Source organism: Aythya marila (genome assembly GCF_965140915.1).
Source record: "Aythya marila genome assembly, chromosome: Z".
Lineage (NCBI taxonomy): Eukaryota > Metazoa > Chordata > Aves > Anseriformes > Anatidae > Aythya > Aythya marila.
Window position 1 is genome coordinate 1,068,597 of NC_139080.1, and position 13,150 is coordinate 1,081,746.

Genomic DNA, 13,150 nt, shown 5'->3' on the forward strand with positions numbered 1-13,150 from the left:
CAGCTCCAAGTGAAAGAAGAGAAATGACATTTTTTTACCAGTTTATAATTCACCCAACGTAAATCCTGACATCTCAAATGTTGAGGGTGTTAGGTTTTCTCCCCCCCAAAAAAGGCCAGTAGTAACTTTTTCCCAGGCATGTGTTATGTAGCCTAAAAATACACGTCACTACCATCTCTATCTGCAGTAGAAACTTGCAAGGTTTTTCCTCAGAATGTTCCACAATACCTGGACTTTGTTCTGGTGAAGGGTCCCTAAATTTACTACTGCTGGCTTGCTGACACTTCCATGAGCCTTCATCGTGGTCACACAGGAGCAGTGAGTTTGTATCAGAGCTGCTTTGCAGAGCACAGGATGGGCATCATGGCATGAGAGTATTTTGAAGAAACTCACCAGGTCTTATCTGCTTATTTCTAACCTGGTGAAAACTACTGACTTGCTTTTTGATTCTGGGGGTTTAGCGCTTAATATCAGAAGCACCACCATGAATAATGTGAAATGTATTTTATAGGGGAGTGTGGTCGGTAGTCCTCTGTCTATTTTCAGTCTTAAACAGTAGATAAGTGAAGGGTGGAGGGAATCAACTGCAAGGTCTTATCTCTGGGCAGAACACGGCTGTGTTCTAGATTCAGTGCCAAAAAAATACCCAGTTTTTGAAAACTACCTCTCCCTACACATTACTTGAAACATACCCAAGCAAAGGAAGGCCACACCCAGGGAAGGAGTCATTAGCAGTAGTGTGGTTTCAGCCTCGTTCCTCTAAAAATGACTCACCAGAATAAAAAAAAAGCTCAGAAAAGACCTCTGTCATAACTGTTGTCCTGGCTCCAAGGCGGCTCACGCAGAGCCATCACGCGAGGAAGTGGCCAAGCAGCAGGCTTGGGACCCTCCTGCCCTGAATCCCACTAGTGGCATCAGGCAGGAGAGCAACACTGCAACACCGCAGCAGCCGCCAGCTTCCTCAGCATAAATTGTTGAGGCAGGCATTAATTACCTCCTCGCTTGCCATTTTTTCCAGAGGGCCCCTGCTTGGTCCCGTGCACGGTGCTCGCCGAGCAAAGTGCTGTTCCGCCACTTGTTTTGTCGCCCTTGTTCATATGGATGGCACGGCACGCAGGCTGGGCACGCCACGGCTCCAGCATTTGCAATTTCCACTTGGGTTCTGCCATGGCACCAGTTGTTGTGGCAACACAACGCCTCATAACATTAATAGGTTTATTTTCAAAACACCCTGGTAAAATTTCCAAAGAGCGTGTCTGCAAACGCCGAGAGAAAATCTACCGAACATGTGCACACTCAACTTTTCGCAGGCTTATGATACGGCCAGATTTTGCTGGATTTTTATAGCAATGAAAAAGGGCACAATCATAGTCCCCAACTCGAACAAAACGCAGTCTAGTACTTTGCTGTTGTGCTATTAAAGTCTGCAGACAGGGTGAAAAAATTTCTTTGGAGACGTATAGTTAACAGACACATTCGGGAACCTAAAGATGTGAATTTTTGTCTAATGCTCTTACTTGTAACACCGCTTATCATGTTAACAGTGCAATTCAGCGAGCGTTGCATGGATCCAAATTGCTTCACATGTCTTCAGAGGTGGGAAAAGACCCAACTGCCAATAGCTCCTGCCGGTCCGCAACAACATCTGCACTTGTGAATTGTCGATACGAAATTCTGTGGCACGTTGAGAACTGAACATATGGGGACAGTATAAAATACAGTGGATTAAAATCTCAAAATAAATAATACTGGGGCCAGTATGGCAGTTGTGTTATTCTTTTGCCTATTTAATTTAAAAGCAAAAACCCAAAGCCTATTATTACGCGTAGCTTCTGCATTAATTTTCAGTCTGCCAACCCAGTGTACTCCAGAAAGACAGGGTCTTGCTACAGAAACTAGCTGCACTTGTGTTACTATGTGTGAAGTCGTACATGTCACCGTGAATTTACATTTTGTGTTCTATGAATATTTCACTGTTGTGAGGTGAATAATTATATTTACCTCTATTTTCCCCGAAAGTACAGCATTTTTATATTACTTTAATGCAACCAATGTTTCAGTTATTGCTAATATTAAAAATGGATTTAATTATGACTTGATTCATCCAGAACTAAAACATGGCTGATATCTGAACAGGCCAGGCACAAATCAGGTGCAATTTACATCCCTAATTATTATATTAACAATTTCTTGCTTCTGAAACACTGAAATGACATGCCCAGTATAATCATGATGAAGAGCAGCAGCAGGCCAGGAAATGCGGCAATCTTAAATAAGGTACACACTGCACTGAGATATGTAAGCACAGCAGACAGGAATTACACCAGTGAAGCATTCAGAAATTACAAAATGGGACCTGGACAGCCCTGCCTGCCATGCTGGCATGTAATCTGTGGGGTTTCCCTACTGCTCCGGGGGGAAATTGTCTCATGGGAGGGTTTATGAAACCTTATGAAAGGCCAGCATCACGGCAAGCAGTGATCAGCACCGAGGGGACCCTCAGTGTTAGCAGCACTCGTTGTCCTGCTCCTTCCTGGCCAGGGGAAACGAACCTTGTCCAGGTTGGCAGAACTGCTTTAAGTCTCTACTGGTGCTTCAGTTCATCAGTGGTATCTGGAGATCCCAGGTTAAATAATAAAACAAATGTGTCTCTCCTCTGTGGGCTCACACCATTTTTTCATCTGGTTTTCTGTGTATAGATTTACTTGGGGAAAAAAAAAAAGAAATCTGCATTTTAAACAATAAGCATTTTGGCACTGGGACTGTCTTTTCTTTGTACCATGTATACTGCTAGGGCTATTGTTGGTGCCACAGGAACAACTCACAGATAAAAGAGCTCTAATAATACAGGGAAATGACTGTGCTTTCAGCCCTACCAGGCTGCCAGGCCCTGTGACACCCACCTCTGGGATATGGGAAATGAGGACCCCCCCGCCCTAACCTTCCCCCTCCTGCATCTGCGTCACCTCCAGGCAGAGCCGCTCCGTTCCTGCTCGTTTCCCCACCTTTCACCCCCTGAAACCCGCTCCAGTCCCCTTGCAGGGGCTGCCGGGTGCCAGATGCTCTGTTGGGCACAGCAGACGGGTGGGCACAAGCCCTCCATGCTCACGGGATTTTTTGGGTGCCCTCAGGCCTCCCTTGGTGCCGATGTTCATCCGGCAACCACAGCAGTGATGGTGAGATCAGCCCAAGGCAGGAGCACGGATGCAGAGCCCACCAGGTCCCCGCCAGCAGTTGTGTTCAGGGGCAGTCTCGGTGTGAGTTGCACTTAAGGCAGTATTCCGGTCACTTAGGCAGTCGTTGAAGACAAATTGAAGCTGATATGCTAAAAGCACTAAGTCATAATGGCTGCGTACACTGCCCTTAAATGGTCCCATCAGTGCCCCGAGGCCAAAATCCTGACTGCCCACATTATCTCTGCCACGGACTTCTTTTCTTCTTTTGTCATCCCCTTGTGCCCCTGCTCCTGGATGTCTCACACCTGCAGAGCCCATCATGGCTCTGTGAATACCATCCCATGCAGCGTCACCCACTTTACATATTCTGGCACCAAACCACTGCCAGGCCCTACAAACAGGTTCCTCTTCCTAACATCATGTCTGGGCCCAAAAACAGAGCCCTCGTGGCAGCAGGTGCCACCTCCTCCTGGGAGGAGGCCTGTGTCCCTCTTCCCTCCGGGCAGGACACACGACAGCTTTGTGAAGCTGCTCTGTAACCGGCTCTCGGTAGCCCACAGCACCAGCAATGTCATGGCAACACGTGCTCGAGCAGTACAGAGAAGGGCATCCTTGACCTGTATGCAGCGTGTGATGGAGTTGTTGGAGGCACTGAACGTGAAGCTCTGCTCAGCACCCCCTAGGAACAGAAGGGAAGGCATTGGAGGCGTTATGTGGGACTTCAGCTTGACTTCCGTGGGGCCAGCAGCTCAGCTGGAAGCACGAGGAGCAGGTGAGTGCTCTCTGAAGCATTACATCCCATACAAAATGGGGCTGTGGCGGCCTGGGGGCTCTGGAGAGTCTATTAGAGCAGGGTATGGGCTGCTCTGACTGGAGAACAGCTGCGAGGGGGCACACCCCGTGCCTGGGCATGGTCTCCTCACATCCAGGCTGAGCCCAGGGAGCACCTCCAGGCTGTCAGGGGCATCCCCAGCCCCATGAGGCCATTTGAGCACCCCAGTTCCTCACTTGCTTCAAGGCCAGGCCGAACACAGTTTGACATTGCACTGGGAAAGCCCCTGCGCTGACACCCTGCTTGTGGGGCATGGCTGAGGGCAACCAGTGGTAAGTGGTGAAGTTTTTGTCGTTGTCAGTGACCGGGTATTTTTGCACCATGGATGTCTGCACCCACCGCCCCCAGGGCAGGCCCTTATCTGCCACGTGCTTTTTGCTCTTCCCTCGCCTGTTCGCTGTGGGGTGCCGGTGACCATGTCTGTGTGTAGGAACAACCCCTGAGCGTGCTGGGGTGTCTGCATGGCAGACACTTTGGGGGGAAACTACAGACCCATGAAAACAATGCCCAGGAGCTCAGGGCATGCAGTGGGGTGCACCAGACAGGCCTGGTCACACTGCAGTGCCAGAGCTGTCCCGGGAGGAGGAGGACATCACCCCTAAAGGCATGGGCACCGTTTGCATCGGGGTACGTGGTTAGTGCAGGCCTGGGAGGATGACAGGTCTGTGGTGACACAAAGTTGTTTCTCATTGTTATGGTGGTGTTGGGCAGCAGTCTGGTATGTATCGTGTATGTTTCACCTCCTGGGGCCAGGCCAGCTTCCCCAGCCCCATACCCTGCCTTTTAAAAGGTTTGGATGGTGCCATCCTTTCTCTTCCACTGCTGCTGGCAGGTTTGGCCGTCCATCCACAGACCCAGCAGAGCAACGCGGGTACAGGGAGGACTCTGCCCATCACTGAGGGTCTCTCAGTCACCCCTGCAGCCTCTCACTCATCACTGCGGGTCTCTCAGTCACCCCAGTGAGCTGAGGAGGCAGAGCAGGGGTCCACAGACCCCAGAAGAGCACCCCACTTCTCATTACGACCTCCTTATGACCAAGGCCATCTCCCTCCTCCTGTCCACCCGTTCCCCTGCACTCCCACCCCAGAACCCACTGGGCGCACCATGCGCTCACAACAAAACCCCACAACCCCCCGTTTGGGTCCCCGACCCCCGCCACCCCAGAGCCGCACGCAGCCGCTCGCATGGGCTGCGTGGGGCTGCGTGGGGTTGCGTGAGAGCGGCGTGAGAGCGGCGTGGGGCTGCGTGGGGCTGCGGGGCCCCTCCATCTTGTGCGCGGCACCCCGCGCCTGCCCGCTCGCCTCGCCTCCCTCCCTTCCTTCCCTCGTCATTGTCTGCGAGCGGCGGCGCGGCGCTTATAAGGCGCGGGGCATTGCCCGGATGTGAGCGGCTCGCGATGGGGCTCCCAGGGAAACATGCCATTAGCCGCGGCTCCACGGGGGAGGCCGTGCTGGGGCTGGTGGTGGTGGTGCTGAGGAGGAGAGCGCTGTAAACTTGGAACAACAACAACTTGGGGGAACCGGCTGCTCCGCTCCCGTGTGTGCGTGTGTGTGTGGTGGTTCTTTTATTTTTTATTTTTTTATTAATTTTTTTTTTTTTTTTAAAGGAAGGACGGAAGGGGGGAAAGTCCCAGAGCCGCCACGGTGCGAGCAGTTTGTCAGTCACCATGTGTCTGTAAAAACAATAGGGGCAAAAGTTGCTGGACTTTTTTTTTTTTTTTTTTTTTTTTGCTTTTTTTTAAATTTTTTTGAAATTTTGTATTTTTTTTTTTTTTTCCGGCCGGCTGGTGTTTCGGCTGGCCGGGTGGGGGAGCGTTTGGCGGTCGGTAACCCAAAAACCCAACAAAGCCAGGTGTAGGGTGCCTGTAAAGCTGTGGAGTACCCGGAGCAGCACTGACCCCCCCAGTACTTCTTCGTGGTTTCGGAGGGTCACACACGTGTGAGATAATAAAGCACTTTGGCAGAAGATTTCCTCTTTTTTTTTTTTTTTAATTTTTAATTTTTTTACAACATTTTTCCTTTTTTATTTTTTCCTCCCTTGGAATATTGTGAACATATTTGTGGCCATTTAAGGTAAAGTTACAATTTGCTGTTAGAGTAACTCGTGTCGTTTTTTTTTTATTATTTTTTTTCTCCTTTTTTTTTTTTTTTTTTTTAAATATCTCTATAAATTGTCGATCCCGCCGTGTTCTTGTACAAAGAGCTGCAAACTTCTTCCATGGGGTGGAAGTGCAAAGGGAGCGAGCGGACACCGCGTGTGTGGACGTGTAACCGTGTGGCTAAACCGCTGTGCTCTGGCCACGGCGTGCTTCCCTGTGCGAGATGTACACCGAGGTGCAAACGCTGAGCTCCACGGCTCGCTGCTTGCTCTTTCCTACTGGAAAAAAAAAGAAAAAAAAAAAGAAAAAAAAAAAATATATATATGTAATGAAGTCGGACTCGTTTCGGTGGAGTACGGCCGGGCCTGCGCTAGCGAGATGCAAAATAAAAAAGTGCTGCAAAGGAGGGGAGGGGAGGGGGGGGCTGGCAGCGTCCCCAGAAACTTGAGCGTAAAGCGAAGGCGACGGTGGGGTTTTGCAAAAGTTTTGCAGCGATGCTCCCCGTAAATCGAGGCGAGGGCGCTTGGGCAGTTCAGTAGCTGGAGGCAGCGGAGGGGGGGCACAAACAAACCCAAACAAAGCGGGAGAGCGAGATCTGTGTGTGCGTGTATAGAGATATATGTATATAAAAGAAACCGGACTGGATAATACGAGGGGAAAAATATTGTTCCTCTTGGCAAAGTCCCCGCATCACGTGTACGTGCAGCCTCGTATAAACTTGCTTTGCCATGTGGATGTGTGCGAGCTCGGGGAAATTTAAAGTCTAATCCGTGCAAAAGTGCGGCGCGGGCGGCAGTCGGCGGCTCGCCGGGATCTGCAGCTCCATGATCTGCGGGTATGGAGGCGGCGCTCGGCTCCGGGGCCTTTTGGGGCCGTTCGGGGCCGATTGGGGCCGTTTGGGGCCGCTCGGGGCCGTTCCCAGCCGGGCGCGGGGGGCGCGGGGCCGGGCGCGGGGCTCGGAGGGGCCGCGGGGCGGGAGGCGGCCGCTGCGCCGGGCTCCGCGCCCCTTCCCTTCCCTTCCCTTCTTTTCCCTTCCTTCCCTGCCTCCCTTCCCTCCTTCCCTGCCTCCTCTCCCTTCCCTCCCTTCCCTTCCCTTCCTGCCTCGCCTGCCCTCCCCGCTCGTCCCTTCCCTTCCCTTCCCTTTTCCCTCCGCCGCCTTCCCCTCCCCCCCGGCCGCTCGGAGGGAACTGATGACTTCGCCCAGGCCCGAGCCGCCGCTCCTCGGTCGTTGTTATTAACCACCCGTCTCGGCACTAATTAGAAATTGGGGCTAATTGGCAAGGGCTCTCCGCTCGCCGCTTCCCTCCCGGCCCCGCCACCCCCGCCCCGCGTCCCTCCAGCACCGGCGCCTCCGTAGCCTGCGACTCCGCATCTATTTGTTTTTTTTTTTTTTTTTTTTTCTTCTTAATTATTATCATTTTTTTTTCTTCTCGCTGTTTTTTTTTTAATTATTTATTTTTTATTATTTTTTTTCCTTTCCGTTCCTCGCCTCTCAACGCCCCGCTTGGCGTGGAAGAAGGAGAAGGGGAAAAAGTTGGGAGCGGATGGCTGTAGTTTGCTTCTCTGGGATCCTCATTCATTCCTCGCCGAACCTCCTGTTGCATAAATGATGCTCCGGGAGCGAGCCTTTCGCTTTTTTTGCCTCCTCCGCCTTTGGGTTTAGAGTGGATGTTACCGGCTTTCCATCGCCTCTTTGGAAATACAAGATCGCCTTTTTTTTTTTCTTGTTGTTGTTGTTGTTTTTGCTGCCCCTCCATCTTTTTTTTTTTTTTTAATTTCCCTCCCTTCTTCTCAACCCCCCCCCCCCCGACCCCTCACCCCCCTCCCCCGACCAAACCCGATTGTGTTTCCTGCAAGGCTCGGGACTGGGTTTCTGATTGCGGTTATTTCCATGTTTCTAGGTTTGTGTGATTTTGCTAAAATGCATCACCAACAGCGAATGGCTGCCTTAGGGACGGACAAAGAACTGAGTGATTTACTGGATTTCAGTGCGGTAAGAAACAACGGTGGAAATTAACAACAGCTGTAAAAAAAAAAAAAAAAAAATCTTCTAGCTGATCTGTTAAACTGGAAAAAAAAAAAAAAAAAAAAGCAAAAACCAAATCCAACTGCGATCTGAGTCCATTGGGTAATTTTTAATCAGCAGCTAGAACCGTGCTAAATATATTTTTTTTTGCTTAAAAACGCAAAAAAAAAAAAAAAAAGAAAACCAAAAATTAGCCTTTTTTTTTTTTTTTTTCTTATTTCTTATTGTGTGTGATGGGAGATGCAGTCGTGTGCACGGCTTATTTTGTAATGTCTTGGATGCCTAAAATGAGATATATATATATATATATAATTTTTTTTGGCCGAAAGAGACGCCCCTAAAAGCGACCGTTTCTCATCAGCAGCCGGTGCCACCGCCGAGCGCTCTCGCCGTGCTTCGCGTTGGACGGCGTGCTTGGCACATGAGCTGCTCCGTGCCTCATGAGTGCCTGCCATTCTCCTGGCCCGTTCTTCCCTTGTTGCGAGTTTTTTTTTTTGGCCCGCGGAAAAGTGCAAAGAAATCCATGAGCGGCTCAGTTGAAAGTTTGCCCCCCCAAACCTGCCCTGCCTGTAGCTGCCCCCGAGCCCCCCGGAGCCCCCAGCTTGGCTCTCCCCGGGCCCCGTGCACTTGTCTGGCTCCTGGAGGCTCGGCTCCCCTCCCCCTGGCCCCTTCCTTCCTCTCCCCTTCCCCTCCCTTCCCCCCGATATGTCAGGAGTAGCTCTCTCCATTTATTTATTTATTTGAGGGGGGAACCGGCTTGCTGGGAGATGCGTGTGTGCCTCGAAATGAACCCCCCGCAAAACTCCGCAGCACCCTGCTAAATGAGGCTGCTCCAGGCTGCTGCTGCTGCTGCTGCTGCTGCTGCTGCTCCAGCCTTTGCTTGGGAGGAATGGCTTTGGGAAGTTTGGCCAGGAAACGTAGCCTGAGGCAGCTTCGCAGCCCCCTCTTTGCTTGTTGCACTTTTTCCATTTGTTCCTTGGCTTTTTGCAGGCTCTGACTCAGGGAAGGTGCGTATTATCCACTAGACACGTCGAAGAAGAGAGAAACCAATTAGGGTCGAAATAAATGCTAGCGAGAGAGAGGGTGAGAGAGAGAGGGAGAGAGGGGGAGAGGGAGAGAGGCTCGCCTCAAACTGCTCTCGTGGTAGAGACGAAATGAGAATTTAGGGCAGGTGGCACTTTGCATTATTATTATTTGGGTGCACAGATGACAGGCAAACCCTAAAGCGGGCTGGACATGGACGTTGCTACCTTTATGGCCAAGGTTTCGACCAACAAACTTTTTTTTTTTTTTTCTTTTTTTTTTTTCTTTTTTTTTTTCCGCCTTTGTCGACGAGCGAGCAGGAGAGGGGAGCGAGCCCCGCTCCGGGGCTGCGGCCAGCCCCGCGGGGGAACGGGGGGCTCCCAAATGCTCGGGGAGCAGAGCTTATCCGGGGAGCTAATGAGCCCGAGCGAAACGTGCTGCTGGTGGTGGTGAGGGGCCGGGGGGGGGGCTGCAAGAAATACCGAGTTGGCTCTCGGGGCTGTGGGGGACGATGCCTCGCATCAGGCAAACTGCGAGCAGAGTTCGCAGCGAGCGCGGAAGGAACTTTTTGGCGAGCGGTGGACCAGGAGTCGCTTCTTCTCCACTAGTAATGTCTCTTTGTTTTTCTTGTCGTTTTTTTCTGTAGATGTTTTCACCTCCTGTGAGCAGTGGCAAAAATGGACCAACTTCCTTGGCAAGTGGACATTTTACTGGCTCAAGTATGTAACGTTTTTGTTCAGTGCGGAGTTGAAATGCTCTTAGATATTTATCCATAGGCATTACCTTTGTTGTGGTCGTGTTAATCTCTTCTGGGGAGCAGATTCATTCAGATTTGAGCGGAATTATTCCTAAGTGCTGGCTATTGTTATTATTGCTGTTATTATTGTTGTTATTGCTATTTCCACAAGGCTGGGGTGTTTTCACAATATTTCCTTGCATTTATGATTTTTTTTTTATTTTATAAGAACTTTCCCTCTGTGTAATTCTTCAAGGTGGGCTAGTTTAAATATTTTTCCTTTTTTATTTTTATTATTATTTTTTTTAATTTAGCACTGGAGATTTTGATTTACAATTTCGGACGCTGTCTTTTCCCTGTGAGAACCGATGATCGCAACACCTCGAGTGAGAATTAATTTTGCAAATAAGAATGAAGGCTGCCTAAATTAAATAAATAAACGAGCGAGTATCCGAGTGTAAACACCAAGCCCTTCCAGGAAAAGCACTCTTTGGTGTCAGAGATCGGAGCTCGCTGACCAAATATTTTTCCTTGAATTAAAATCTCCAGGCTGGTTTCTGGTCCTGACCGAAAGCAAGGCAAATATTCCAAATATTTGACTGCTTTTGAAGAGTCCCTGAAATTTCCCGGGCGGATTTGTTTGTTTGTGTGTGCGTGCGTGTTTGTTTATTTGGCTGCAGTGGGACTGCATGGGCAACTTCTGCATTCCATAAAAGCAGGAGTCCTGTTTGATGACAAAAAGCAACACCCGAGCTCTTTGCGGTACAACATATGTGTGCAATAATTGTCTGGCAACTGACGTTTTATATAGAGGCTTTTATATGCCTGACAAATTAGGAGTAAAACTAGCGAGGATACTGACGCGTTTTGGAAATCGCCTTGCTCTTCTCTGAAGTTTGTTTAAGAGGGTTCCCTGCTTTGGGGATGCGGGGTTTTGGACAGGACACAAATCCTGTTGCAGTGTTTTAAAAGCCCAGGCAATTCCACATACCAGCACACCGTACGTAGTATTGTTAGACTCAGGGAACTGTTCTAAATCAGATGGGAAATTTGGACAAGTCTTCACTGCAAACTGCCAGTGGATATCTAGATACAAACACGTCACTGCGTATAGTTTCGTGCCTGGTATTTGCAGTTTGTGCTCAATTAAAGGAACCTCTTCTGTGCACTCAGTATAGGCATTTTTATTAAAGGCACCGCTATATTAATTAACTTAGAGAAAGACTTCCAAATCTGAAGGCAGCCTGTAACAGACAGTTTTAGGACACTGTATCAAGTGCCACCTGCAATTATTAGGCACTCGTTTTAGGCATTTTGTTCTGTCCAGACTCGCGAAATAACGTGCTTTATTTTCATCAGTTTGGTTATATTCTGAATATAGTGACTTGGAGAATTTCATTGTCAGGTTCGAATAACTTTCCAAATGTGCTTTGCCTCGTGTCTCGCAAGCTGAAGATGTGAATCCCATTTTGTGTCCTTTTCTGAATTGTATAATTTAGGTATGCGGTTTAGGCAAATTTATAATGCTCGCTATATTTGTTTTCGCTGGAGACAAGTGAAAAGTATTTGTGCCAGGCAAATCAATTTGCCATGCTTCTATCCCAGGCAATGCAGCAACCAACACTTGGTCTAACAGCAATTAACTAGATAGCTGTATTTAATCAATGCATCGCAGACCTCACCTATGAAGTCATTTTGCTCCGAAATAGCAAAGCCAAGCCAGGCAGTGGGTGAAATGGAGGGGCTGTGGTTGGTTTTTTTATCGTTTCTGAAGCCGAGAGCATTCAAGTAACTTTGACACATCGTTTTAGACGTCCTGGGAATTTAATGAGCTGGGGTCAGCCGGTGATAGGGAGATGGGAAGCATCCTAAATACCACCTGAAGGCTCCCACCGGGTGACAACTTGTGCGTGCTCAAACACACCGGTGGCTTTGCTCCGCTGCTTGGTGTTGGGGGTGGATTTTTGTGGCGAGCGGTCAGTGCTTCCCCAAAAGTTGTCGAAAGCCACGGACTGGTGAATCGCCCCGACCTGATCCTCGCAGAGAGGGTGGGTGCGTGGCCTGGAGGCAGAGGGGCGTGGGGGAGAAGTGGGGCCGCTGCTGCTGGCCAGCTGCGGGCGGTGGTCTCGCTTCCTAGAGATCTTGGCTCTGTGTTCCTCTAACGAGCCTGGGCTCGAGAAATTTGGGGTTTATATGACACTGCCCAGACAGCTGCTTCAAGAGATGCTCCATGCAGCTATCTGGAAGGTTTAAAGGTACCTTCGTTGCTGATATATGGGTGGAGGTGATTATTCTAGCTGGTAACCTGGAATTTTAGCAATCAGCATGCAGCACGTTCATCCTCCTGGACAGATGCCCTTCTCAAGTTTGAGCTCGCCATCCCTTAGTGGTCTTTTCAAAATCCTATTTGCTGTGACAGGGAAGCACAGCTGTCATTCCTCTGCATTCACCTGAAACTTCACTTAAAAAAAAACAAAACAAGCCCCCAACAAAAAGTGATCCCAAGCAGTGAAGTGAAACTAACTGGACTTTACGAAGTGTGGTAATATTTCATGCTTAAAGTCATCCTAATGGCTTTTTACTCATCTAATATATGATGCTCCATTGTGATTTGTAACGTGTGAATGAAAATAAAGTAAAGCCACATTTCCTTTTAATCTTTAATTTCACAAACATGGCTCCTTACCACGTTAAGAAATGGTGAGGGCTGCAAGGGAGAAAGGAATGTAACCTGAGCCACAGCCGTGACATTCCCATGGAGCATTTTTCACATGAAAGGCTTTTGTCAACCCAGTAAAGGACCAGGAGTTTTTGTTTGATGTTTGCAGGTGTTCAGCAGAGAGCACTAAAACAATTCAGCCATGCTGGCTTAGAGACTCTGACCTTAACGGGGGGAATTGGTGAGGACTGAAATTATTTTTAAGAAAACTCCCCTGGAGTTACCTCAAATTTCTGCTGGATTTGCGGAGTGATTTAATACCTGTGACTTAAATCGAACAATGCACGTCCATTGGAATGAGGGGGGTTTTTTGTTTTGTTGGGGCCGTTAGGACAGTTGCCAAAATCAAATGAATTTTCCCGGATGTTCAAAAATTTTCCGAATAGTTCGGCTTCCGCACCAAGAGCGCTTGTCCTAATCCAAGTGTGAGCCAGTGGAAAACGAGGCGCGATTGCTGAATCAGATGCTCGCTGGTGCTGGGTTTGAGGATGGGTTTCGAAGCAGCTTTGCAGCACTTTGTGATGCTGAAGGATTTGCCAG

The 13,150-nt window shown here is 49.2% G+C and overlaps 1 protein-coding gene across 12 annotated transcripts in view; it reads left to right on the top strand.

Annotated features, from left to right (window-relative positions):
* Window positions 1-5,883: 5,883 nt before the first annotated feature.
* Window positions 5,884-13,150, top strand: part of LOC309889846 (transcription factor 4) — a 177,147-nt gene continuing 169,880 nt past the window's right edge. For 6 of the 12 annotated variants that reach the window (XM_082782944.1, XM_082782937.1, XM_082782947.1 and 3 more), the window contains exons 1-2: window positions 8,008-8,099; window positions 9,802-9,874. In XM_082782944.1, coding sequence (XP_082639070.1) covers window positions 8,028-8,099; window positions 9,802-9,874 — 145 coding nt within the window. In that variant the 5' untranslated portion in view covers window positions 8,008-8,027. Of the gene's footprint in view, window positions 6,081-6,751; window positions 6,942-7,113; window positions 7,334-8,007; window positions 8,100-9,120; window positions 9,140-9,376; window positions 9,396-9,801; window positions 9,875-13,150 lie in introns of those variants that run through there. The other 6 variants (XM_082782950.1, XM_082782949.1, XM_082782948.1 and 3 more) reach the window with 6 other exon arrangements.